The sequence below is a fragment of the Liolophura sinensis genome, chromosome 7 (genome assembly GCF_032854445.1).
Source record: "Liolophura sinensis isolate JHLJ2023 chromosome 7, CUHK_Ljap_v2, whole genome shotgun sequence".
In the NCBI taxonomy this organism is placed as follows: domain Eukaryota; kingdom Metazoa; phylum Mollusca; class Polyplacophora; order Chitonida; family Chitonidae; genus Liolophura; species Liolophura sinensis.
In genome coordinates, this window is record NC_088301.1 from 8,046,383 (window position 1) to 8,072,559 (window position 26,177).

Genomic DNA, 26,177 nt, shown 5'->3' on the forward strand with positions numbered 1-26,177 from the left:
ATTTACTTGGTGGGACTATGTGAACCTACAGGAATTGCCGAGATTTAAGATAAACTTCAGAAAGGATTCATATTTGGCGTGAGTGGAAGCGATAGTAGGCTTATCTTTATTTTATAAAAAAAAATTCACTTTGAACTTCTTTGACATAACTAAGGAATTAAAACTTAGCCTACCTGATGATTGGAAGCTCAGTCGATTATACGTTATGGAAGACGGATGCGGCCACTGTGGAGCAACGTTTTTTCAATACCCGCGAGTCGAGATTACCAAAAAAAAAAACAGACACAACAGGATTTATCATTAAAATTTATTACTTTTAGAGGGAATTTTGAAAGCATCTCTTCGGTCTGGATAGGAGCGATCTCGCCAGAAGCATGGATTAATAGTTTGACAATCGCGTGAGAATAACTACAAATATCAAGATTTAAATAATTTCGCGTTTTAAAAAACCCGAAGATCGAGACAATCTTCACATTGATACTTCTGGACAGGATGCTCCTATCCAGATCGAAGAAATATGTTCAAAGTTCCCTAAAAGTAAAATATCATTAATAGGAACAGATTAGTGTTAATAGATATGAAGATCATATTGCCTTCTCAGTGGAATTAGGCGTTTTCGTTAGTGAAGAACATACCATGAGCAGTCGTCAGTTCGAGTCCAGTTCATGTTGGCTGGAGTGCAGTTTACTCCCGGATGTCAGCCACCTGCTCGGCAAGGTTTGGTGGCTTCTACTTATAGCCTTGACTACTGTGTCACAAGCAAGCTATAGTCAGGACGACAATGTCATACATGGGAAAGGTCGTCAGTGATTTGCCTAATGTCGGTGGTTTATCCGGTGTTCTCGGGTTTCTTACAGCCATTATTTAAACAAACCCGGAAATTATTCGTATTTCGCCTGTCAACTGTTCATATCATTCTATTATATTGTAAGCATTTAAGTCATTCTAAATTTTGCTTATATATATTTTTGTTATTTTCTGTTATTATTTATTTATTGATTGATTTTTGGATTTATTTATTGTTTTATTCTTTTTCATTATAACGTTATAAACTTTGCCTTGTTATCATCTGTTTTTTGTTATCATCACTACAAATGGACACTCCTGTCTGTAGTTGAATGATTTATTTATTTATTTCATTAGTGTTTTACGCTGTATTGAAGAATGTTTCGTTTATACCATGGCGGCCAGCATTATGGTGGGAGGAAAACGGGTAGCTGAATGAGGTCCAAACAAACTAATACATGGCTATTCTAAAGATGGTATTATATCAATAGATATTTTCTCCAGATGAATAATACTAATTTTACATTATACCCTAATGTTAAACTGTTTTTTCACTTGGGATATACATGTAACTGTTTGCGTTACAATACCTGTATCGCGTGAGGTGTATAGGTAACAGAGCTTTTAAATTTTGACTAAAGTCAGAAAAGGCTTTGAGGAATCGGTCCCAGTTTTATGAGGCTCTCAGGGCGACTTAACACTAAGTATGCTCAATGAAACCGCCCCCAGCTATTGCAGCCGTTTGAAGAGCATATCAAAGACGCTTGGTATATAGCAAGTGCTACAGGCAGAAAAAGTTATGGCCTTCAGCCCGGAAAAAAAACAACTGGGGAATTATATAATTTTTGTCTCACTTTTGCAAAATATGCAAAAATATCTGGAGTTGAGCTTTGCAATTTTATTAGTTATAGCTAATGGTTGCACTTTTTAGAAATAAAACTATATACTATAATGAGGTGTAGTAATTCATGTAACAATACACCAACTAACAGATGCTTTTAATCTGCGGCAATCGGCTAAAGATATTGTGGACACAACCAAAAGTATAAAGTGTAACAGTGAAATGGTAGCATGCTGTAGGATTTATGTTCATCTATTCAGAGAGATAGGCATCCACTGCCATCTCTGGTTCACGGGCATGTAAACAAATAGTTCGTCGCGTTTATAGGCCAGTGACGTTTTCCGCTTCCGTTTCACAACGCCTTCCTAACAGACTGTAATACTTGTTCTCGAGCATACGTGAGTTGCGGTAAGGTAGACAAACATGGCGGACTCCAACGAGCAAACAAGGATGCCCGATACTGTTATGTCAGCCTTGACCTGGTTTCGGACTGTTTTCGTCAAAGCGTTTGCCCAAGGAAGTGTCACTAAGAAAGCTCTGTCCAAGATCGTGCGACAGGACAAGGTAAAGTCTTCTTACTGTATAGATAAGCAGGACACTGATCAAGCCCATCATGCTGGGTTTTGAGTACGATCGAGTGGAGTAAATCCCATTTGACTTGTAGCCAAGCTGACATATCTGAAACAAGACAGTAACCTTTATCAGGAATTGTAAAGATTCGGGTGCTGTCACCTGATAGAGTGACGTCTGTTTACCGAAAAATGAGCTTTTCACTGTGGACATCTGGAACAGAGTCAACGACAAAGACTGTCACGGTGGGACCAACCGATTCTTTCCATGTTTTGATATTTATATATTTGAATATTAATACATTTGAATGTTTATGGGTTTCGATATTTATATATGCAAAGAATGTTCATCTCTTGACCAACTGTGTACATGTAGTTCATCCCAGGAAACAAAGGTTGAGGAAGTATACAGAAACTAAACGTCAGATTTCATCGGCCTGCCCTATACTAGCTAGTCATCTATTGATCTAGTTGTCTTGTGCAACGTGATTGTAATATTTAAAATTTTTGGAAGAAGCTAGATGTATAAACACTAAACCAAATAATAAAATAGGAAAGAGCTGATGTGAAATTAAAAAAATAATAGTTACGATACATACTTCTATAAAATATCAAGTTAACTTAGCTGACCAATTAACACAAGACAGAATTGTCCTGTTATAAGAACATACCTGTCATCAAGCAGAGATTAATGAAAAAATACCTTATCATAACATACAAAATATGATACTTGATGACCATTCCAGATTTAAATCTCAAATTACTTGCAAAATATTTGTGGTGGTTTGTGTTTTTCTTAGTTTAGAACACTTGTACTAACCCTTTACTAACTGCTGTCTGATAGTGTACATAATTTCCTGGGAGCTCTAACTCTTGAATGCAACAATTACACAGTCAAAGGCTGGGGAGCTGGGAGACGTCTTTAATTAAAAACCTACATGAAGTATGGTCACTGAAAAATCTCCAAATGCTCAACCATTATTTCCAGAACGGTAATTATGTCATTTCTTCTCGCCTTGTAATCATTATATCCTGATATACTTATTTGTTTCAGTGAACTTAAAATTCACAGGTCGTAACTAACTATTTCGGGAAACTTTACAAAATTTACAAAAGAAGGTTGTTTTTTTAGTGTTGACAATTTATTCTTTGAAAATGTGAAGGTCTGTCAGATACCTGCGGGTGATCTTGAGTTTCTAGTCTAGTTTCCTCCCACCATAATAAGGCGAACGTATTTGATGGGTGTGAACGACCTTACTGGTGAAAAAGACTTTACTGGAGAAAAAAACCTTACTGGTGTGAACGCCTTTACTGGTGTGAACGCATTTACTGGTGTGAACCCCTTTACTGTTCACCTTGACTAGTGTGAACGCAGTTACTGATGTGAACGCCTTTACCAGTGTGAACGCCTTTACTAGTGTGAACGCCTGTACTATTCGTCTTTACTAGCGTGAACGCATTTACTGGCGTGAACGCCTTAACTGTTGTAAACGCTTTTACTGGTGTCAGCGCATGTACTGGTGTCAACGCATTTACTGATTTGACGCCTTTACTGTTCACCTTTACTAGTATGAACACATTTATTGGCGTGATCACCCTAACTGTTGTAAACGGTGTCAATACACTTACTGGTTTGAACCCATTTGCTAATGTGAAAGCCTTAACTGTTGTGAACGCCTCTCTTGGTCGCCTTTACTGTTGTGAACGCCTTTACTGGTGTGAACACATTTGCTAATCCGAAAGCCTTTACTGTTTGCGTTCAAATTTACATCTATAAGGTAATCTCTCTTTTTCGTGGAAATGAAGAAGGCTTTCTGGCCTTTGATGTTAATGTAGCGGTGACCGGTTTTAGTAAACAGCCAAACAAATAATGATTAATTAATTTGCAATTAAATCATTGTCAGGCATAGTGGTCTAGAGAGCAGAGAAATCACAAGTAGAAATGTTCTTATACGGTAAATGTATTTAATCGTCTAGTTCTTCTGGGAGATATTTTGATCACTCAAGAATGAAAATACAGCTTTACCGATGAGTATGTCTTTATTATTAAGAAGATCATTACTGGTGAAAACGCCTTCGCTGATTAGAAATTATTTAGAAAGTCTTCACGTCACATCAGGACATTTTTATTTCGTCGGTTGTAGTAAAAACTGACAATAACGCGTTAATTGATGACAAGGCGTTGATTGGTGTGAACCACTTTACTGGTGTGAACCCTTTTCCTGGCGTTAACGCCTTTACTAGTGTGAACCTCTTTATTGGTGTCGACGCCTTTACTTGTGTAAACAGAATGTCTTTGCTAATGTGAACAGGTGTAATCTTTACAGGTGTGAAGAATTTTATAGGTGTGAATTCCTTTACTGGTGTGAATTCCTTTACTGGTATGAATTCCTTTACTGGTATGAATTCCTTTACTAGTGTGAATTCCTTTACTAGTGTGAATGCCTTCAATGATATTAACACCTTTACTGGTGACACGAAGGGTCTGACGTTTGAAAGGGTTGGTTGTGTAGTATATCTATGCTGGTGATAACATCATAGTTGCTGAAAACTCATTAACGGCTCAGAATGTCATCAAACAGCAGGACATTTTACTGGTAAGAACGCGTTTACTGTTCGGTAAGAACGCGTTTACTGTTCGGTAAGAACGCATTTACTGCATGGTAAGAACGCACTTACTGGTGAAAACGCGTTTTCTGGTGTAAACACCTTCATTGGTTTGAACAACTTGAATGGCTTTATTGGTGTGAACATATTTACTGGTGTGAACACGTTTATTGGTGTGAATGCCTTTATTGATGTGAATGCCTTTATTGATGTGAATGCCTTCAATGGTGAAAACGATTTTACCGGTGTAAAGCCGTTTATGTGAACATACTGTTACGTAAGAACATCTTCACTGATGAGAATGCCTGTGCTTGTTAGAACGTTTTCACGGTTGAGAACGTCTGTACCGGTGTGAACTTTGTTACTTTATTACTGGTGTAAACGCCTTTACTTGTGTACGGGTAATCACAAGCGAGAACATTGTTTCGGGTGAGAATCCCTTTATTGTGAGAATTGCGTTGTGAAGCAGGCTCCCTTTTAGTGATAACGCCTGTTTTGGTGAGAACGTCTTCACTTGTTAGAAAACCTTGGCTGCTTTGAAGATGGCTGTGTCCGTGGTGTTGTAGGAATTCCTAGTGCATTTTTTCCAACTGATGGACAACGACGAGAGTGGCACATTGTGTTATCAGGAGTTCGTGGGTGGTCTTCTCCGTCTAGGCAGGTAGGATCCTCAGTAAAACTGATAAATGTTTTAATTATGATATACCGGCAATATCTCGCTATATACACAAATATATGCATCTAACTCCAAATTAAATGCTGAGTTATGTCATTTCACGTATGTATAGATATTGTGCACGGCGTTGAATAAGAGAACATTAATAAACGTTTGTATCTGTAAGTTTGAGTGAGTGCTTGGGGTTTAACGTCGTACTCAACAATTTTTCAGTCATATGACGACGATCTGTAAGTTTGAAGAGGACCAGCTGTATATTTGCAAAGAATTCCAATGATGAATTGCCATTTCACGCCTGTATTGGTAGGCCTGCTTGTCATTGGTTAGATCACCAATAAACTTGAGTATATACAGGATTGGTCAACATAGGTCGACCGCCTCGGTCGTTCGTGCGTCTGCGTTGAAATCGGGAAACTTGGAAATAACCCCGGAAATACCAAAAAATGGTATTTAAAAATGGTACTGTTAATGCTACACTTTGCGCTCAGCACAGATGTTAGAGCCAGGAAACAGGACTGGTTGGTCTGCTCCGTGGCAGTTTAATGTGACTGGGTCGTGGCATTGACTCGCCCTGCCACAAGAAAACACGGTATATGTACACTGTCTGAGTGTGGCGATGAACAACAATCATGAAATGTACACACACACACACACACACACACACACACACACACACACACACACACACACACACACACACACACACATACATACATACATATATATATATATATATATATATTCTAAGATCAGAGCCCTAGATATCAGGTCAACAGGTTAGGTAAAGCAAAACAAGGTAAGCTCCGAATATTGAAGTCAGTATGTTTGGCATGCTATATTTCGGCGTTACTATCTTCAAGAATGTACAGCAGAAAGAAACCTTCCGGCTCAGAGAGCAAAAGATGGCTACATAGAACATAGCTACGCCGAAATATAGAATGACACACGTTGACATGTATCCTCGGAGTTTGACCTGTTTTGTTTGACACAAGACTGATCTGTGATCATAGTTCTGTTTTAATTTGAATGGCTGTTGTTTGATAATTTCAGAGGAAGAAACGTGTCTGATAAAGCGTTCAGTAACATTACCCTGGCCTTTGCCCTAAAAGCTGGCTCCGGTGGGGAGGTTAACATGACAGACTTTATCCCATTGTGTCTTGAGGCCAAGGTTATGTATGATTAAATATTTAAACATTAAAAGTTTATTTGTCTTAATAACAAGTGTACGGTTTGTGGGCGTGCGACAACATAGTGATGCCCCTTAACGGAGGAGAAAGCATTACACGAATCAATTTTCTTTTTTTGAATGCCGTAAAACGTCAATCATATTGAAGGTAAATGAATTTATTTGGATATCTTCCCTTCTTATGGCGTGCATGTTCAGGGGTCAGTATGTCATTAATGAAGTATAATAATTGTTTTAATATTTCAATAATATTTTATTATTTACATATCTATGTTATGATCCGAGTTCTGCTATAGCCTTTCTGCTGTAATTAAACAACAACGTCCTGGGGACGATGTTCTCCTTATAATGTCTGTTGTCGTCTGCTATTCATTTCTGGCGTCATTCTACCCGAGATGCATCTGCACCCATACGAGTCTCAAATTTGCTAATACAGTACTAATTTTCTTCGATAGCTGTCGGATTGCCTGTTTCTCTTTTTTGATCTGAACGACAGTGGAGCAATAGACGTTAAAGAATTTCTGATGGGCATAGACAAACTTGCCAGGTAATACAGTTATGATGTTTGGTATTGTTGAACCTTTGATATTAGTTTAATACAATGTATTTCTGAAACTAAAGTGCTTTAAGCTGGTACATAAATTTGTAAGCGTACATCCTAAAATTATCAGTCACTTTATTTAGACTGAATAAAAGCGACATATTTCATGGAGAAGAAAAGTACTACTTTCGGACAACCAGTGAAATCCGGTTTGCCAGGTGTTTCCTATTTGTGTTTGGTATAACTGAATGCCTTGGTTTCACCAGTCAGCTAACTAACTGTGTACATAAATAATTTTGATCAGAACAAACACAGATATCAAGTGGTACTCTTGGGCCGAAAAGTGGTTTATAAAGAATGCTGCTGAAGATGGATACATTTCAAAGGAGCAGTTCTTGACCTATTTAAATATTTCTAAGGTAAGAGATGTGACTTAAATCAGCTTAAATACAAGATTATCCTGATCTGATAATCCAGGTAAATAAAAGATCGGTTTGAATACAAGATCAGCCTGATCATAATTATCAAAATGACATTATAGTTCTGTCCCTGAAAAAAATCAAAACATTAGACTGCATTTAATTCAGAGAAAAAATCTAAAAAATAATAATTGATGGTATCTTTATATTAAAATGTGTTCTGATGCTTAATTCGGACCTGTTGCGGATGTGTAGTGGGTGGGGCGTCTATCTTATAGCCCTAAACGGTAGATCGGGGATTCAAACCCGAATTTAATTGTCTAGTTTAGTTATTTTGGCACTCCTCGTTCAAGTAATGCGTGCCTGGTGTGGCCTGCCTCAAAGAGAAATGGTCGTGGTATGACCAAAATAATTGTGAAAGGGACGTTAAACCCTAATCAGGCAAATAAACTGATGCTTTTTTAGCGCGCCTGTTCTGGTCACAGGAGTCCGGTTAATGCTTTTGTTGTAATATTTTATGTGGTGATATTACCTTCACAAAGGAACTACATCCGTATTGTTTTGTTTTAACAAAAAAAGCTACATAATCTTATTGGAAACTTACATTTTTTGATTTCTTCTTCTTTTATTCCAAGCGTGTGAAATGTCTTTTATATTCTCACTAGCAGGTCAGTAGTTTTTCTTGTTAAATCTTTCTTTGTTTTTTGTCGCTTTTATTTATTCAGTAAGACGCTTACTTTTGTTATGCGCGTGAAAATTCCTGCTTGTGGGTTGATGGTGTCATCGGTGTACACATCACCTCTTTTAAACAGTCTTTATGCAGTCTGTATTTTATCTTACTTTGTTCATGCTCACCAATGGTGCGTTAACAGAGCAGGTAACAAAGTGTCAGTAACGAATTAGACAATATACTGACACGAGAATAGAAACAGTATTGTCAGTCACGTGAAAGATCACGGACATAAAATGACATATGACAATAAATTGCAATAAATTGCAAAAATAAGATTTAGTCACAGACTATAGCTATCTGCATTCGGGTTTGATCTGATCCCAGCAGTTAAATAGGCCAATACTTTATGAGGAATTTACATCAGTTAAATCTATTTTAATTTGACTTTTCCTAGGTGACCTTCCTTGGATTATCATTCCGTGAACGATACATAGCTTGCCAGATCAACTACAACAGACCCATTAGCGACTTTTTGTTTTGAAGTCTGCACAGTATCTGATTTTTTGTACGTGAATATTATCAGTAGAGCTAAACAGTCGAAATTCTGATGTTTGTATTTTTTCTATATATCGCACTTTTGCAATGTTTCATTTGATTATCTAGTCCTCATTCGCTGACAGCTTGTTTGCCGTGGTCGACAACGACCAGTCTGGCTCTGTCGACGTCACCGAACTAATGCAAGTGATACACGTGCTAACTCAAGGCTCGGCTACAGAACGTCTACTACTGCTGTTCCGCATGTACGACGTGGACGGTAAAACCAGCTTTATACTCATATTGTATTATGCATATTATTGTGTGAGGTAGTCTGTGTGGGAAGGTAAAGGTAGGTTGGCGTCATTCGCTCCTGGTAGTATGTGTGCTAGAAAAGGTAAAAGTGTGTTGGTGTCATTAACGCCTGGTATTTGTGTGCGAGAAGGTAAAGGTGTGTTGGTGTCATTATGTCTTAGTAAAGAGGAAGAAAAAATGTTATCACTTCCTCGAGGTGTGATAGAAGGGAAGGTTTTTTGGTGTCTGTTGGGGTGTCAATAACTTGATGTATTGTGTGGGGAGGACAAAGTGTTGTGATGTCTGTTGGGGTATCAGTAGCTGGACGTGTTGTGTGAGAGACGGGAAAAGTGTGATGCTGTGTGTTTGGTTGTCATTAGCTCGAGAAATTGTGTGGCAGTGTCGTTTGGGGTGTAAGAAGCTGGAGGTATTGCATGTGAGAGGGAAACATTGTGGTGGTGCCACTAGCTTGAGAGATTGTGTGAGAGGGAAACATTGTGGTGGTGCCACTAGCTTGAGAGATTGTGTGAGAGGGAAACATTGTGATGGTGTCACTATCTTGAGAGATTGTGTGAGAGGAAAACATTGTGATGGTGCCACTAGCTTGAGAGATTGTGTGAGAGGGAAACATTGTGATGGTGCCACTAGCTTGAGAGATTGTGTGAGAGGGAAACATTGTGGTGGTGCGACTAGATTGTGAGATTGTGTGAGAGGGAAACATTGTGATGGTGCCACTAGCTTGAGAGATTGTGTGAGAATGCGAAAGTGTGGCGGTGCCATTAGCTCGAGTTTTTGTGTGAAAGAGGACATACAGTATGAGGCCGCGTGCTCGAATCCAGCTCTCGACACTTCGGTCACTTCTGCTTATGTGCTTAAGTTACGTGGTCGAGTAGTTAGCATGCTAGTGCATCACAAAGACTTACAAGCCTCTCATCAAGACCGCTACAGTGAGTTCAAGTCCAACTCTTACTGGCTTTCTCTTCGGTCTTAAGGTCTGCCAGCAACTTACTGATGTCCCTGGGTTTTCCTCTGTCTTTCCTTTTCCCCATAATTCTTGCCGTCGTCATATAAGCAAAATATTTTCATTATTGAATAAACAGTGTCATGAATGACAATCATGGCGTTCCTGCGCAATTGCGACTGGTGTCCAAATCAGGTTGACCATTGTTCCCTTGTAAAACACAAATACTACGTCAATGGTTTTCCTAAATTCGTATTCACAATAACAAATTTACTCTGTAGCTTTGGTTCAGTCTATTTTAGGTGGAAATGGTCAGCATTTAAGCATGCATAGAGAGGAGGTAATTTCTCAGCAAAATGGCTAATCTCTCAGACAATAAAACTCTCATTAACCTCTGTCCCCAGGGGAGAATTTTTCAGAATTATACGTGCCACTGACTAATAAATAAAGTGGTCAAAGTATTAAAGTCAAACAATTCGCATCTGCTGAACACAGTCCTTGTGCATGAATGGATGTATGCGTAAGTGGAATGGACAGAAAGTTGTACAAGGTCAGAATGTGCAGCGTCATTGTAGAATTGATTGTTTTTTTTTCTTTCAATTATATTAGTCAATTTTTAACAGGAAATCGATATGTTTACTTTAGAACGAAAGCATGTATTTTCAATTAGTTTTGAAAATGACTGAAACTCAACGTTTAATGGGGCTGTGAACTTGTTAAAATGTTGAATGTTGACAAGTGCCAGTTGAATAACTACAAAACTCATAACAGCAATGGTGTTATCAAAATCAATTTGTATTCTCCCAGTGGAAATCGTTCGACCACACTGCTTGACCTTATATGGATTTGCATTCATTTGCCATACGTACTTTCACGCCTCTCAGTTTTTAGGAGAAGAGTGGGGTTGTTGAACAGTTTTGTCTTGCATACGCTGAACGTGTATATACAACAATGAAATACATTAAAATGTGTGCTTAGTTATCATTAAGGGATATATGGTTTAAGACGGATAGACTAGTGAGATTTAAGAGGGAATAACTAGTGAGGTTGGAATTACATCTCGGATAGTCACTGTAAAAAAAGCAGCAGAAAGACTTGTTTGTTAAAAATAACTAAAATAAGAGATAATCGCTTCTATTATTTTTTTAGTATCATTTTGCAAAGTAATTTTCTTAATTCACTCGGTGTATAAAGTATAATCAGCGACTGTATTACCACAATCTGTTTAACAGTTTTAATCCATATATATTCGTTAACTGGTAACGTCATCAACCTTGGCAGGAGATGAGCGTCTTAGTTACGACGAAGTGACCCTTGTTCTTGAGCGATGTCTGGCCGACAGTTCCCTGGAAGGAAAAGAGGACATCGTTGGGAAACTAACCAACGTGCTATTTCAACAACTTGATACAGACAAGAGCGGGGACGTGTCCTTGGCGGAGTTTGAACTGTTTCTTAATCAGTACCCGAAAATAGCCGAGAACCTCACCATAAGGTATGTGTGCCTCCGTCTGAAAAAAATTGACTTTCACTTCAAAAGACCTTTACCCTCAATGGGTTGACCTTTGCCGTAAATGATTTGAGTTCCTTCTTACAGTTTGGCTTTTATCACCAATTAAATTTGATGGATACGAATATCGATTTTCTCTTCCAATAGCCATGTATTATAATTTGCGATTGATTTTTATTGTTTGTCCAGTTTATGTTTCGGCCTTATGTTTGTGCGCATAACTGACGAACTTTCCTAAAGTGTATTCCATATCGGTCGGAGCTAAGTGATCTCCAAAGAACTTCTTATTTCCTCGTGACGACGGGATGCATGTTAAACCATGTTCCAGTTTCAACATAAACGTGAGAGTTCATGCGCCAGTAACTGTATAGTTATGCAGTAATTTTTGTACCCAAGTACATGTACGTATGTAGCTGGCACAATACTTAACACTCTTATAAACCTGTAGGATATAGACTGTGATGTGTATTTGTTTATTTATTTATTTGATTGGTGTTTTACGCCGTACTCAAGAATATTTCACTTATACGACGGCGGCCAGCATTATGGTGGGTGGAAACCGGGGACATCTCGGGGGAAACCCACGACCATCCGCAGGTTGCTGGCAGACCTTCCCACTTACGGCCGGAGAGGAAGCCAGCATAAGCTGGACTTGAACTCACAGCGACCGCATTGGTGAGGGGCTCCTGGGTCATTACGCTGCGCTAGCGCGCTAACCGACTGAGCCACGGAGGCCCCGATGTGTATTTGACCATAGCATTTCTTATAAACATTTCAGTTTAAATCTTCTAGAAATATTTCCTTTTTCATGCATCGTTTACCAACTATGTCTTCTCGTGGTATACCTACATTCTTATTATTATTAATAATAATTATTATCAATATTATCAATATTAATGATAATAATAATAATAACAATCATTATTATTATTATTATTATTGCCGCCGAGTCTTTTTGTCGCTGACATCTTTTTTATGTTCACTATGACAACTTAACCGAACAAGTTGTACACGATTTTGAATGAAGTTTAAGCACACATTAGCGCTGGACTAGGGATCATTTTTTGACCAGTATCTGGACGCAGGAATTGTCTACAGGATTGTTCAATTGTGAAGCGCGGATAGAGAGGACAAATGGTACAGAGGTTTGCGCTCAAGGTATACCGTCTAGAAAACCAATATGCACCTTATTAAAATAGTTTTTGGTAACATTGTTGCAAAGTAAACGATATTTATTTTACGGTGATGTCTGTTTGATGTTGAAATTATTTTATTTATTCATTTATTGAGTTAGAGAGGGCACCATACAGCTGTTCAGTTATTTGAGACATGGGGGGTGCCATCCAGCTTTTAGAGATATTGGAGACAATCATGGCCTTCAGCTCTTATTTATACACTTGAGACAGTTAGGGCACCATCCAGTTTTTACACATATTGAAGAAAGTGAGGATGCCATCCAGCTTTTACAGATATTGGAGACAGTGAGGGTGCCATGGCCTTCAGCTCTTATTTATCCACTTGAGCCAATGAGGGCGCCATCCAGCTTTTATTTATTCACTTATTTGAGAAAGTGAAAGCACCATACAGCTCTCATTTATTCACTTATTTGAGAACGTGAAGGCACCATACAGCTTTTATTTATTCACTTACTTGAGGCAGTGAGGGCGTCATACAGCTCTTATTTATTCACTTATCTGAGACAGTGAGGGCGTCAAACAGCTCTTATTTATTCACTTATCTGAGACAGTGAGGGCGTCATACAGCTCTTATTTATCCACTTATTTGAGGCAGTGAGGGCGTCATGCAGCTCTTGTTTACTCACTTATTTGAGACAGTGAGGGCGCCATACAGCTCTTTCATAAGTGGTTAAGGTGTTTGGCCCACCCGTCCTCGTGTTTTCCTCTACACACCCTCCTCTTTTCCTCTACACACCCTCCTCTTTTCCTCCTACCCTCCTACCTGTTTTACTCCACCCACCTTCCTGCTTCCCTCCATCCACCTATCTGCTTCCCTTCGCCCACCTATCTGTTTTCCTCCACCCACCCACTGTTTTCCTATACACAGACACAAATCCACCATTCCTGCTTCCCGCCACCCACCTTCCTGCTTCCCGCCACCCACCTTCCTGCTTTCCTGCACCCACCTACCCGCTCTCCTCCACCCACCTACTTGTTTTCCCTCACCCACCCTCCTGCTTCTCTCCACCCACCTTCCTGCTTTCCTCCACCCACCTACTTGTTTTCCTACCACCCACCCACTCTCCTGCTTCTCTCCACCCACCTTCCTGCTTCTCTCCACCCACCTTCCTGTTTTCCTCCAATCACCTTCCTGTTTTCCTCCACTCACCTTCCTGTTATTCTCCACCCACCCTCCTGATTTCCTCCAACGACCGACCTGTTTTTCTCCGGTCACTTTTCTGCTTTCCTCCACCCATTTACGTCTACCTGTTTTGCTCATACCAACCTAATTTTCTCTTCCCACTTATCTGCTTTATCCCTCCCACTACCTGGTTTCCTCCACCCATCTGCATGTACCTGTTTTCATCCACCAACCTAACTGCTTTACCTGGTTTCCTCCACCCATCTGCATGTACCTATTTTCTTCCACCCACCTACCTGTTTTTCTCCACCCACCTACCCCCCTATTTTCCTGCTTTCCTGCTTTCCCACATGGAAAGGTAATTATCTTGACAACAGCACCAATGAACTATATTTTTGTGCTGTATACTTCATTGTGTTTTCAGCTTTGCAAACTGTCTTCGCTCTGAACAACGGAAAAGTCTATTATCAAGAGATCGGATACAGCGTAATCTCGCCAGGAAGATGTCTTTGATCAGCAATTACCGAAATTTCATCGTGTTTTGGTGCCTTTTTACTGCAGTAAATGTGACCTTATTCGTGACGGCTGCTCATCGGTACTGGGACAACCATAACATATTTGTTGTATTGGCTCGTGGGGCTGGTGAGTTCAAATTGTAAGAACAAAGTATACTTCAAGTGAAACAAGACATGTCGCTCTTATTTTCACTTCCTTTTTGATTTTTTTTTGCCAGAATATAATGCAAATGTTTAGATTCTATGGTGGAATTTTGCTTCTTTCTGAACATCGTAATACTAAATACTAGTAAACGTGCAGGGGTACAAATAGCACTAGTAAACTTTACAAGAATCCATCCCGTAAGTATTATAAAGATACGTGGCATGACAAAGTTGTAAGATACAAGGTGCCACCTAAGATCCCCTTGCGGTGGGGTGGCAATCTCAGGCATGGGACAGAACATTTTGTAGATGTCCATGATCTAATACATCTGATATAAGTGAAAAATGACAAAAAAATCAAACACATCTTACAAATTTTAATAATAATATAAATAGAAAAGGTTAACTAAACGTCACCGCCAAAAACCAAACATAGTTTCAGATATAGTTTTTAATTTTCGTTCTTCTAACGCCGTTTCATCACACCATGTACCTCACGGGCTGAAGATTCAGTGTGTTCGCTATTGTTAGGAGTAAAGAAAATGAACATTCCCCTTAGAAGTCCATTTTGAGAACTAACAATAATGGTGATAATGATGATGATAATAATACGCTGATACGCTGTTATATGACGGCGATTAATGTTATTGTGTGTGAAATGCGATGACAACACAGCATTTTGAATATTTCTAAAGCAGTGGCGTCTAATCAATTGCAGCTGGCATCACTGCATTTTTTTAAACCTAATTCTGCTTAAGTCATTTTTGCCAGGGGGCGTGTACTTTGCTACTGTTTATGCATTTACATGAAAAGTTAGAATAAAACCCTAACTGAGGTAAATTGACACGAGGCCGTTTTTCACCGGTTAATTAAGTGTGGCCATTTGCCAACTACCGCACTGTCGTCGCTGCTCTTGTTTTTCTCTCCATGCTGTACATCTTAATAATATAGTAACGCATGCCTAAGACAAAATAAATCTAGCAGTTCGCTTATGCACTCGGTTCCAGGGCAGTGTCTGAATTTCAACTCGGCCTTCATCGTCGTGTTGATGTATAGAAACATTATCACGTACCTGAAGTCGACGATGATGAGAAAGTACCTGCCTCTGGATCACGCCATCGGTGCTCACAAAATCTGCGGGGCAGTCATCGTGGTCTTCGGTTTGGTCCACACCGCCATGCACGTGGCTAATGCAGGTGAGAAGTAAAGGACAAAGAAAACACTATCATCCAGTATAGGTCAAATGGAAGACCATCAAACACAGACCAGATCGGTAGTACGATTTGCCCCTCCCCCGACCCCTGTTTTAATATGTTCATAAATATCATCATAATTTAGGTTAAATGCATTGTCATGTAACAATACATTGTGTGTTTATAGTTGTACATTTCGTAGCGCGGGCTTACTCACGTGACGTGTTCATTTCAGTCGCAGCTGGGTAGTCTAAATATAGTACATCTAGCCAAACAGTTTCGATTGACCATTGTTTCTGGAAAGTGACCTTGTTTATGTTTTTTCTTCGTTTTTTTCTCGAAGCTTCGATGACAATATATAATGGGGGCAGATTTGTAGGCTTGGAGAGAATCAGTGACAGTTAAGAAGAGAGATAGACAGTGATACGACAGTGATATTTGGAGAGCTATAAGATGTTTTTGACGTAACTCAGGTCTGAAGTATTTGTACATACGAGTACGCCGCCGCCGCCATTTATCTTGTGCATTGCTGTTTGTAGTTTAAATCATTATTTCCCTTTTTGATGTATTAAATTGTTGAACCAAGCATTTGAGTGTTTCAGAGTGTTACTCTGTTTGAACCAGGTTAGGCTCGTTATCAGGAATCGGTATTATACCGATACCCTAACAGCATATGTCTCAATATATACAACAAATTTACATTCAAACAAATTTATTAGACAAGCATCACATCATTATTAAGAACATTATTATGCAACAACGATAAATACCAAACGTTGGTCCCAAATACCCACAATATAAAAATATTTTCAAACACCCTTTTCTCTTGAAAAAAGAAATAAAAAAAATATTAAAGATCATATTTGGAAATAAGTTTTGACGCCCTTTCATCTGATTTTGGCATCATTTTTTGGTTTTCTTCTCCTTAAACACTCTGTCTCCTGAAGAGTTTACCCGAAGTTCATTAAACTTACACTAACCTTACACTTTACCATGAAAAAGAACCTCATAGATTTTCAGCGACCTTGATCTATATTTGAAGGTCATAGGGGTCATTTTTGTTTTTTTAAAAGAGGCCTGTTAATCCGATATATCTTGAACAGTTTATCCTAAATTCATTAAATTTACACCACACTTACATGTTAGTTTTAGGAAGAACACCATTCATTTTCACCAACCCTGACGTATTTTTGAAGGTCATTGGGGTTACATTTTATGGAAGGCTTATTAACACATATAGCATGTAAACCAGAAGATATGTAAATGACCCCATTTCAGGGCTAATCGTTAGTCCAATCTAGACATCCGTCTGTTCGTCTGTCTCGTCGTTTGTCGGTAAACTCTCGACTTTGTAAAAGTTGAACTGTTTGCATGTTATTAAATGGCCTCACAGCATGGTTCTGCAGGATGTTGACGATTTCGATATCTGCCATAATACAATGTTCATTGAATAAAACACTCGGTCAGCGATTACTAAAATATTCATTCCAATTCATTGTTTGTAGTTCCGAAAGTATCAAGAATAATTTTTTGCATTCATAAGACTTGCCACAATTTTTGAAATACCGGAAAACATTCATGTATAGAAAGTTAAATGTAAATTATTTAGAAGGAAGACGTCGGATTTATCAGAATTATTTTTGTATTTGTCCTTTCATTATGTTACCATACTTTTATTTTGTTTTGTCAGAAATCACGACGAGAGAGACGAATGCTACTTGGGTAGAGGTTATGTTCACCCTGCGCCCCGGGTGGGATGGGTGGGAGGATCCGCCTTTATAACTGGTTGGGTCTTGTCGCAGTACTAGCAGCCATTGTCGGTCCCTCCGTGATATGTCTGCGAAGACGAGGCTATTTCCAGGTAGGTGGTCCCTTATTGGCGCACGTAATCCTAGTCTGTGGCCAGCCTTATTTACTAATTATACATTGGTGCAAAAGAATTGTACATATGTCCAATTCTTTACAATACACATGTGAAATACACGTGTATTATATAAAAGGAAAATTCTTTTATGCATGTATGGAAGTCTTTCGTACCTTTGTGCAAAAAGACTTTTATTTTACGTGTGTACAAAGTTTTTGAACATAATTACAAATACTTTTAAAATATGTATAAATGCTTTTATGTATGTACAAAGGGCTATCTACATTTGAACAACCGAATCTAAAATTTCTGCCTTATGTATTATGTAAATGCGTGAAAGAATGTATGTTAAATTTTCAATATGTTCAGGGGCCTCCGTGGCTCAGTTGGGTAGCGCGTTAACTCAGCGTAATGACCCAGGAGCCTACTCACCATTGCAACTCGCTATGAGCTCAAGCCCAGCTCATGCTGGCTTCTTCTCTGGCCGTACGTGGGAAGGTCTGCCAGCAACCTGTGGATGGTCATGGGTTCCCCCGGACTCTGCCCGGTTTCCTCCCACCATAATGCTGGCCGCCGTCATATAAGTGAAATATCCCTGAGTACGACGTAAAACACCAATCAAATAAATAAATTAAATATGTTCAAAAGTAGGTTTAGTTAGAGATTAGTGCTGAAGCTGTTTGCTGTGCTTGTCTCACATGACGTTGCCTCACGTAAACGTTTCTTATAATGAACGTTGCTTATAATGAAAGTTACTTATAATGAACATGTTTTTATGACGTGACTGCAAATTAGCATGTGTAGTCGACAATTAATTTCTTGGTGCTTAGTGCCATATTGAAATGGATATAGAAACAACACTGCACGTGCAGCGGTATGTCCACGCTATATAACGGATGCTTTAATGGCAGACTACTTAAAACGGAATGAATGTCTTCGAGCTTCCCAACTCTGTCTCTTATATTTATAGACTAAGGTAAAAGAAAATTCTGGATGGATTGATCGTAAATATGATTACAACTCTGGTACATATTTCCAGAATGTGCAATCTATTTACAATGACACTGAACTCATAAACACTATTTATTCAGTCAGCTTTCTAGTATGGCTAGTGTGGAAGTTTATTCAGTCAGCTTTCTAGTATGGCTAGTGTGGAAGTTTATTCAGTCAGCTTTCTAGTATGTCTCGTGTGGAAGTTTATTCAGTCCGCTTTCGTTGAAAACCAAATGTTTTTCACCAGCATGCACTGCATATCTGTAAGTCAAGCGTGGGAATGTTCGTCAGTTACTCGTCAAAGTCCGTGGTTTATCCCGCGCACTCAATTTCCCTTCACCGGTATAACCGACGGACATCTTCTGGAGTGCAACTGTAAACACAAGTTAAACAAGTGAAATAAATCATGTCAAATCACTCAGGTTTTCTACTGGAGTCACTGGTTATTCATTGGCTGGTGGGCTGTCCTGGTGATTCACGCCTCTAACTTCTGGAAATGGTTGATAGGACCCCGGCCTACAGTGTACCTGCTAGAGAAGCTCTGGCGTCATTGCCACAGTCACGACAGGACAGACGCCTGCATACGCAGTATACAATCGGTAGATTCCAAGGTAAGGCAGACGCGAAGAACAGGCACCTTTTTGCGCCAGATTTAGATAACATTAGCGTTAAGAATATTTGAAAATAGAGCAAAGTCCTAATAAAATAAAAATTAATATAATGTAATATAAATTTAGCCCGCATTCTGTTTTGTAGTTTCAGGGATAAATGAGTGAACGAATAAAAAATAAAGTAAATAAAAACTGAAGGAAAGTGTATGTATAATACAGATCCTTCATTGAGCAAATGTTAATTTATAACGTGATTGTGACATGAATGCAGTAGCAAGGTAACAAATACCCATACTTGAAACTCACAAAACTGTAACAAACTCTGTGTTATACACTACGAGTTTCTATTCCATTATAGTAACCCTTAGAACCATGCAAAGAAAATATCTGAAAGATTTGATGCTTTTTCTACAATTAGGTATCCGAAATTATCATTGAACGTCCTCCACGCTTCAAGTTCAATGCTGGGGAATATATTCTCATCAATATAGAGGCGATTGCGAAATTTGAATGGCATCCCTTCACTATCAGCAGTGCTCCAGAACAAACAGGTATTCTTCTTAATCGAGGTTGATAATAGTCACACCTCATGTACAGCTATAAGTTTTATTGATCTTCCATGGCGAATCTATATAGTTGATTAATGTTTAACGTCATGCACATAATTTTCATTTAAACAGTATTAGTCAGTTTTGTTAATGGATGAACCCGAATGCTCTGAATAAACCACCGACTTGTGGTAACTTACTGACGAACTCTCCCGCAAATGGTAGCCAGTATGTTGGCTGATCACAACCTTAGAAACCCTGTGGAGGTCGCAGTTCTAACAAAGCAACATAGCATTTTGAATGAATCTAGTTCATCATCTAAAATACTGCATTTAACATCATTGTAATTTTTATGCCGAATTCTCGTCAGACATAGTGTTAGAATAAAACCCTATCTTAGGTGAATTGACAAGAGGGCGTATTTCACCTATTACGCGCGACCATTTGTCAACCATCACACTGTCGTCACTGCTTTGGTTTTACTCTTTATGCTGTACCCGTTCATATTCACAAAGGCTCCAAGAGTTAGAATGCCGTTTCAAACCCAGATTGTGCTACCTTTAGATCGGGCACCTGGAGTTCACCATCCAGATATGTTAACTATTCTTGAGCATAGTCTACATCACCAGTCGAATCACTGTAACAATCATGTCCAACCCCCTGTGTATTTCTTACTCCAGCTAATTTGTGATAAAATACTTTCAACAACTCTGCTGCAGACTTTCTCACTTTACACGTAGAAGTCAAGGGCGATTGGACTAGCAGACTGAGATCTTTAGGAGAAACCATGTGTTCAGGCGTTCGTATTGAACAAATTGAAGACGAACTCGATGTCAGGACATGGCCCCATTGGATGCTCAGTGAAAATAAATTCAGGGGAGACAACCCTTCTCCGTTCGGTTACTCAAACGATGCGTTCGAACTAGGACAGCAGATGAACCAGGAATCAAAGGAAGAAGAGCATGTGGAAAGCCAGGTGGATTCCCCCCAGCGATGCTCTGCAGTTTACCCCATAGAGTCTACTATACAAAGGGAGCCTTCTGTGGTCACACAAACCGACGGGGCGGTTCAACACGGATATAACCCCACTTCCATCCACTGTAAAGAGGGATCCACCTGCATCTCTCCTGCTCTCAAGACTTCACCCCAATAAATACTTCGCTAAACCCCAAGCGTTAAACGACTGCTATCCTGAAAAAAAACTCAAGGTAGGTTCAGACTTGTAGGATATCACAAAGGTTATTACACTGGCTTTTTCTCCATGAAACGACGCCCCACGTGTGTCATTTATTGACGGGTCTCCTGCTCGCGTTCGGTATTCTCCGTTTATTTCAACGTTTTCACCATTCTTTCGGCAGAGGTTTTCTCCGAGTACCCGGTTTTCTCTTCCATATTTTTTGGCAGTGCTGATATTTTCATTGACAATGTTTCTTCCTTTTCATTCCATCCTTATTTAGAGTTTTTCCATTTCTTGGCAGTGCTCGATTATGTATTCCACATGGTGTTGATTTCCTCGGTTTCCTTCGGACAATAACCGGTTTGCTTATCAAATACTTGATTTTCTCATAAAACACTTGAGGCAAGGGGCTGGGGGGGCTCCCTCGCGCTGTTGGTTAGCGCGTTAGCGCAGCCTAATGGCCAAGGAGCCGCTCACCAATTCGATCGCTGTGAGTTCCAATCCAGCTCCTGCTGACTTCCACTCCGGCCGTAAGTGGGAAAGTCTGCCAGCAATCTGCGGATGGTCGTGGGTTTCCTTCGGGCTCTGCCTGGTTTCCTTCCACCATAATGGTGACCGCCGTCTTATAAGTGAAATATTCCTGAGTACGGCGTAAAATACCAATGAAATAAATAAATAAATCATAAAACTCTTGATTTCTTCATAAAATACTTTATTTCCTCATGAACAATAATCGGTTTCGTAAAGGCCACACTTGGGTTTCTTTCGATAGTGCTTTTTATTGATTTAAATCCTCGATTTCCTCTGAACAACACTCCATATCCTTTTGACAACATTCCGTATCCTTTGGACGATGGGCAGAGACCGAGGGAAACAACCGACCATCCGAGACATTTCCACTTACGGCCGGAGAGGAAACCTGGACCGCATTAGTGGGAAGCTCTTCTGGACAATACTCTGTATCCGCCGACAATATTCCGATTCCCCCCAACAATATTCCGTATTCTCCTGGCAACATTCGACATTCGGGCTCATCGATTAGCACTGAAGACCATCCACCCCATATTTAATATTATTGTATTTTGTATATTTTATATATAGGTAAAAATTGATGGTCCCTTTTGGTGCACCATCTACAGAGGTGTATGACGTGGATCACGCTATTCTGATTGGAGCCGGCATTGGTGTTACTCATTCGCCAGCATTCTGCAAAGCATGGTATATAGACGGAAGCTCCAGCGTGCCATATGTTCGAGCTGTAAGCATTGGTGGAGAGTTTCCTGGGCGGACAGTTTCATTAGAACACCTAGGAGAGTAAGTACAAAAGGACAAGTCCAAAAAGCCTAAGATCGACATATGATGAACTTATAGCGTTATACTACTAATATGGCCTATAAAGTCCAACTCAGTGCTTGGGTTTAATTCGGGAAAAGGCTTTATACACTAATTATCTTGAAAACGCGTAAAACGCCAATCGAATAACTAAATTAGTAAGTAAATACATTTTGATACAGTGTTCATAGATTAACAAAAAGATTATTACATGCATTTTAGACTGTCTGAATCTTAAAGGTTTTAACATGTCACCGTCCCCTCTCACACCCCTCACCCCTCCGCATCTAAAAAATGAATTTTGGGAATGACAGGTGCTCGTCCGCCCGACACTGAGTATGTACCAGCTCCAACTTTAAGACATAGAAGCTTCTAAAACTAACCAAATTTTTACTAGTCAATCATAAGGATGTTCCAGGTCAATAATCGCAAGGCCAATTCACAAAATGCGCAATAACAGCAAACCATCAAAGAACATGCAAGGAACATAAAGTATGAAATTAGGCCGTAATCATGCAGAGAGAAGCGGTCAAAAGTTTTCATAGATGTTTGAAAGACCAAGGGTATGTCCTGTGCGACGAAGTGAAATCAGTATTGAAATCAGTATTGAAATCGTGTACCATGCTAGTGTATAAGTTGTCGATAATAATATATGTGTCACAGCTGCGCTTTGATAGACAACTGTTCAATGGTCACTTTCAAGTTGTGCAAAGCATCTTTCAGTTTGCACCTGTACTGACCAAAGCGTATTGTCGTAGCGGTCGGCGTCCGTCCGTTCCACCCGCCGTTCCCAGACTAAGTATATATTATGTAATCAACCCCTCCTTCAGGAAATAAGGGAACTATAGAGACGTGTAATAGGCCTACATTGGTGTTTACCACTTTATTCGGTACAATGATCTGTATCCTCTGGACAACACTCTGTATCCTCCTTTACAATAATTTGTATCCCTTGAACAGCACTCTGTATCCCCTGGACAACACTCCGTATCCTCTGGACAATGATCTTTATCCTCTGGACAATGATCTGTATCTTCTGGACAATGATCTTTATCCTCTGGACAATGATCTGTACCCTCTGGACAACACTCTGTATCCTCTGGACAATGATCTGTATCCTCTGAACAACACCCTGTATCCTCTGGACAATGATCTGTATCTTCTGGACAACACTCCATATCCTCTGGGACAATGATCTGTATCCTCTGAACAACACTCCATATCCTCTGGACAATGATCTGTATCTTCTGGACAACACTCCATATCCTCTGGACAATGATCTGTATCCTCTGAACAACACTCCATATCCTCTGGACAATGATCTGTATCTTCTGGACAACACTCCCATATCCTCTGGACAATGATCTGTATCTTCTGGAAAACACTCCATATCCTCTGGAGAATGATCTGTATCCTCTGAACAACACTCCATATCCTATGATCTGTATCCTCTGGACAACACCCTGTATCCTCTGGACAATGATCTGTATCTCCTAGACAACACTCCGTATCCTCTCGACAATTATCTGTATCCTCTGGAAAAAACTCTGTATCCTATGGACAATGATCTGTATCCTCTGGACAATGATCTGTATCCTCTGGGCAACACTCCATACCCTCTGGACAAATGATGTGAATCCTCTGGACAACGATCTGTATGATCTGGACAAAGGTGTGTCCTCTGGACAAATGATATTTATCCTCTGGACAATGATCTGTATCCCTTGGACAATGATCTGTATCCTCTGGACAACACTTCGTATCCTCTAGACAAAACACCGTATCCTCTAGACAACGATCTGTATCCTCTGGACAACACTCCTAACACACTTACGTATACGATAAACAATCATAGTTGTTACAGTTTAATAATTTTGGCCTTTCTTGTTGATTTAAAATGAATGAATGATTATGGCTTAACGCCAAATCGGCAATTTTCCAGCCATATTCTGTCGAACCTTGTTGATTTAAAAGGCAAGATCTTAACACCACCTAATCAGAATAATAGAATAATATCTGTGTATGACATGTATTACAGTTGTAATCATCAGTTCTACTGTTTTTGGTTTCTTGAACATATCACATGAATTGAACATTGTGCAAAAAAAATCAGGCAAGCTATCGGTATTCTGAGAATGCCTTGTTTGTTGTCTTTCTCATTAACCGATTATTACTGAGATGCTTATCTTGCAGGTTGACTTCATCTGGGTAACCAGAACGTTTGACGCTTTGAAGTGGTTCCTGGATGCTTTAAGCGAACTCGAGGAAGAAGAAGCTCTTCTAGGAGAGGAGGAAAAATTCCTCAACATTTTTTGCATGTTACATCGGCATTGGGACAAAGTGACATCCGGGCGGTGGCCTTGCAGATGGCGCTGGAGTTGTGTCACCAGGAAGAGTTTCGTGACCCACTGTGTGGTCTCCGAACGAGAGTACAGCCTGGGAGACCAAACTGGAAGAAGGTACAAGCTGCTTTTCCTATTTATTTATTATTTATTTATTAGACAGTTGTATAACGTCAACGTTTGTTGAGGTCCATCTGTTTTTTTCACAATGCAATATAGTCTACGTGAAAAGAGGAATTTCGTCAGCAACTTTACTCTCTATTCTCCATTATGGAGAACGTATTCTCCATACCCAAATTATTCTCCACAGTCAAATTATTCTCCATACCCAAATTATTCTCCACAGCCAAATTATTCTCCATACCCAAATTATTCTCCACAGCCAAATTATTCTCCACAGCCAAATTATTCTCCATACCCAAATTATTCCCCACAGCCAAATTATTCTCCACAGCCAAATTATTCTCCATACCAAATTATTCTCCACAGTCAAATTATTCTCCATACCCAAATTATTCTCCACAGCCAAATTATTCTCCATACCCAAATTATTCTCCATACCCAAATTATTCTCCACAGCCAAATTATTCTCCATACCCAAAATTATTCTCTACACCCAAATTATTCTTATCTTATCCTATCTACAATTTCTAATTTAATTATGACATCACCAGGGGCAATAATTCTTCATGTCGAAGACAAGCTTATGGAGTGAAGTATTCTTATTGCATTTTCATTGCAATAATATATCGATGTACACAGCTTGTTGTGTTATGTGTCACTGACGGCAGGCAATTTAGGTAGCGACCGAGTATGACTGAACAGATATCTGAATACAGGCAACAAGTTAAAGAAACAAGCAGTAGTATGAGGTATGTGCTCCATTTGCAATGTGAAGAGCTGTAGCCTCTGTCAGCTATCTACATGTGACGACATTCGGTTTATACCACACTCGACTGATGACCTCGGGCATGTTCGGCTCAAATAGAAAAACGCTTTAAAAATGCTTGTACGTGCCACGAAAATAGTTCATAGCCGTTTTTATACATTTCCGTTATGAAAAGTGTAGTTACGTAATTTTGAATGAGTTTGTCATACATGTGATTTTCACTGAAGCAGCAATTTAAAAAATTCTTAACGTTCCTGATATTGATAAATATGTGTCATGGTTGAAATTAAACCTTAAACGGCGGAAATAAAGATCTTTTCGTTGATTTCAGTTTGTTTGACAACATACTGAAGACCTCTGAAGGCAGGAAGTGTGTGTTTTATTGTGGACCACCTCGGTTAGAGAAAACTCTGAAGAAACTCTGTGGCGAGTATCACTTGGGATTTAAATCGGAAAATTTCTGAGGGGGAGATAACTCTAGATCTCGTGGAACAAGTTGAATCTGGTTGTTACAGTATATTTGTTTGCAGAGCAGAAATGTAATTAGTGCTAAAGAAATTTCTTCCCAGAATGTTGATTTCCAAAGTGCCTCCGAATTTATTGCTTTTTCTTGCATTTTATGATGTATCATCTAAATTATTATGCACGGAAACGTG

The 26,177-nt window shown here is 39.4% G+C and overlaps 1 protein-coding gene across 1 annotated transcript; it reads left to right on the forward strand.

Moving 5' to 3' along the window:
- Positions 1–2,050: 2,050 nt before the first annotated feature.
- LOC135470606 (NADPH oxidase 5-like) lies at positions 2,051–26,177 on the forward strand. The gene is given in 20 exon segments (XM_064749643.1): positions 2,051–2,191; positions 5,370–5,464; positions 6,530–6,647; positions 7,121–7,212; positions 7,511–7,625; positions 8,962–9,112; positions 11,369–11,579; positions 14,338–14,555; positions 15,580–15,768; positions 17,456–17,515; positions 17,518–17,562; positions 17,565–17,626; positions 19,045–19,233; positions 19,652–19,784; positions 20,501–20,757; positions 22,079–22,148; positions 22,151–22,272; positions 24,484–24,565; positions 24,568–24,749; positions 25,854–26,177. Coding segments are annotated over 20 exon segments (2,664 nt in total). The 3' UTR covers positions 25,986–26,177.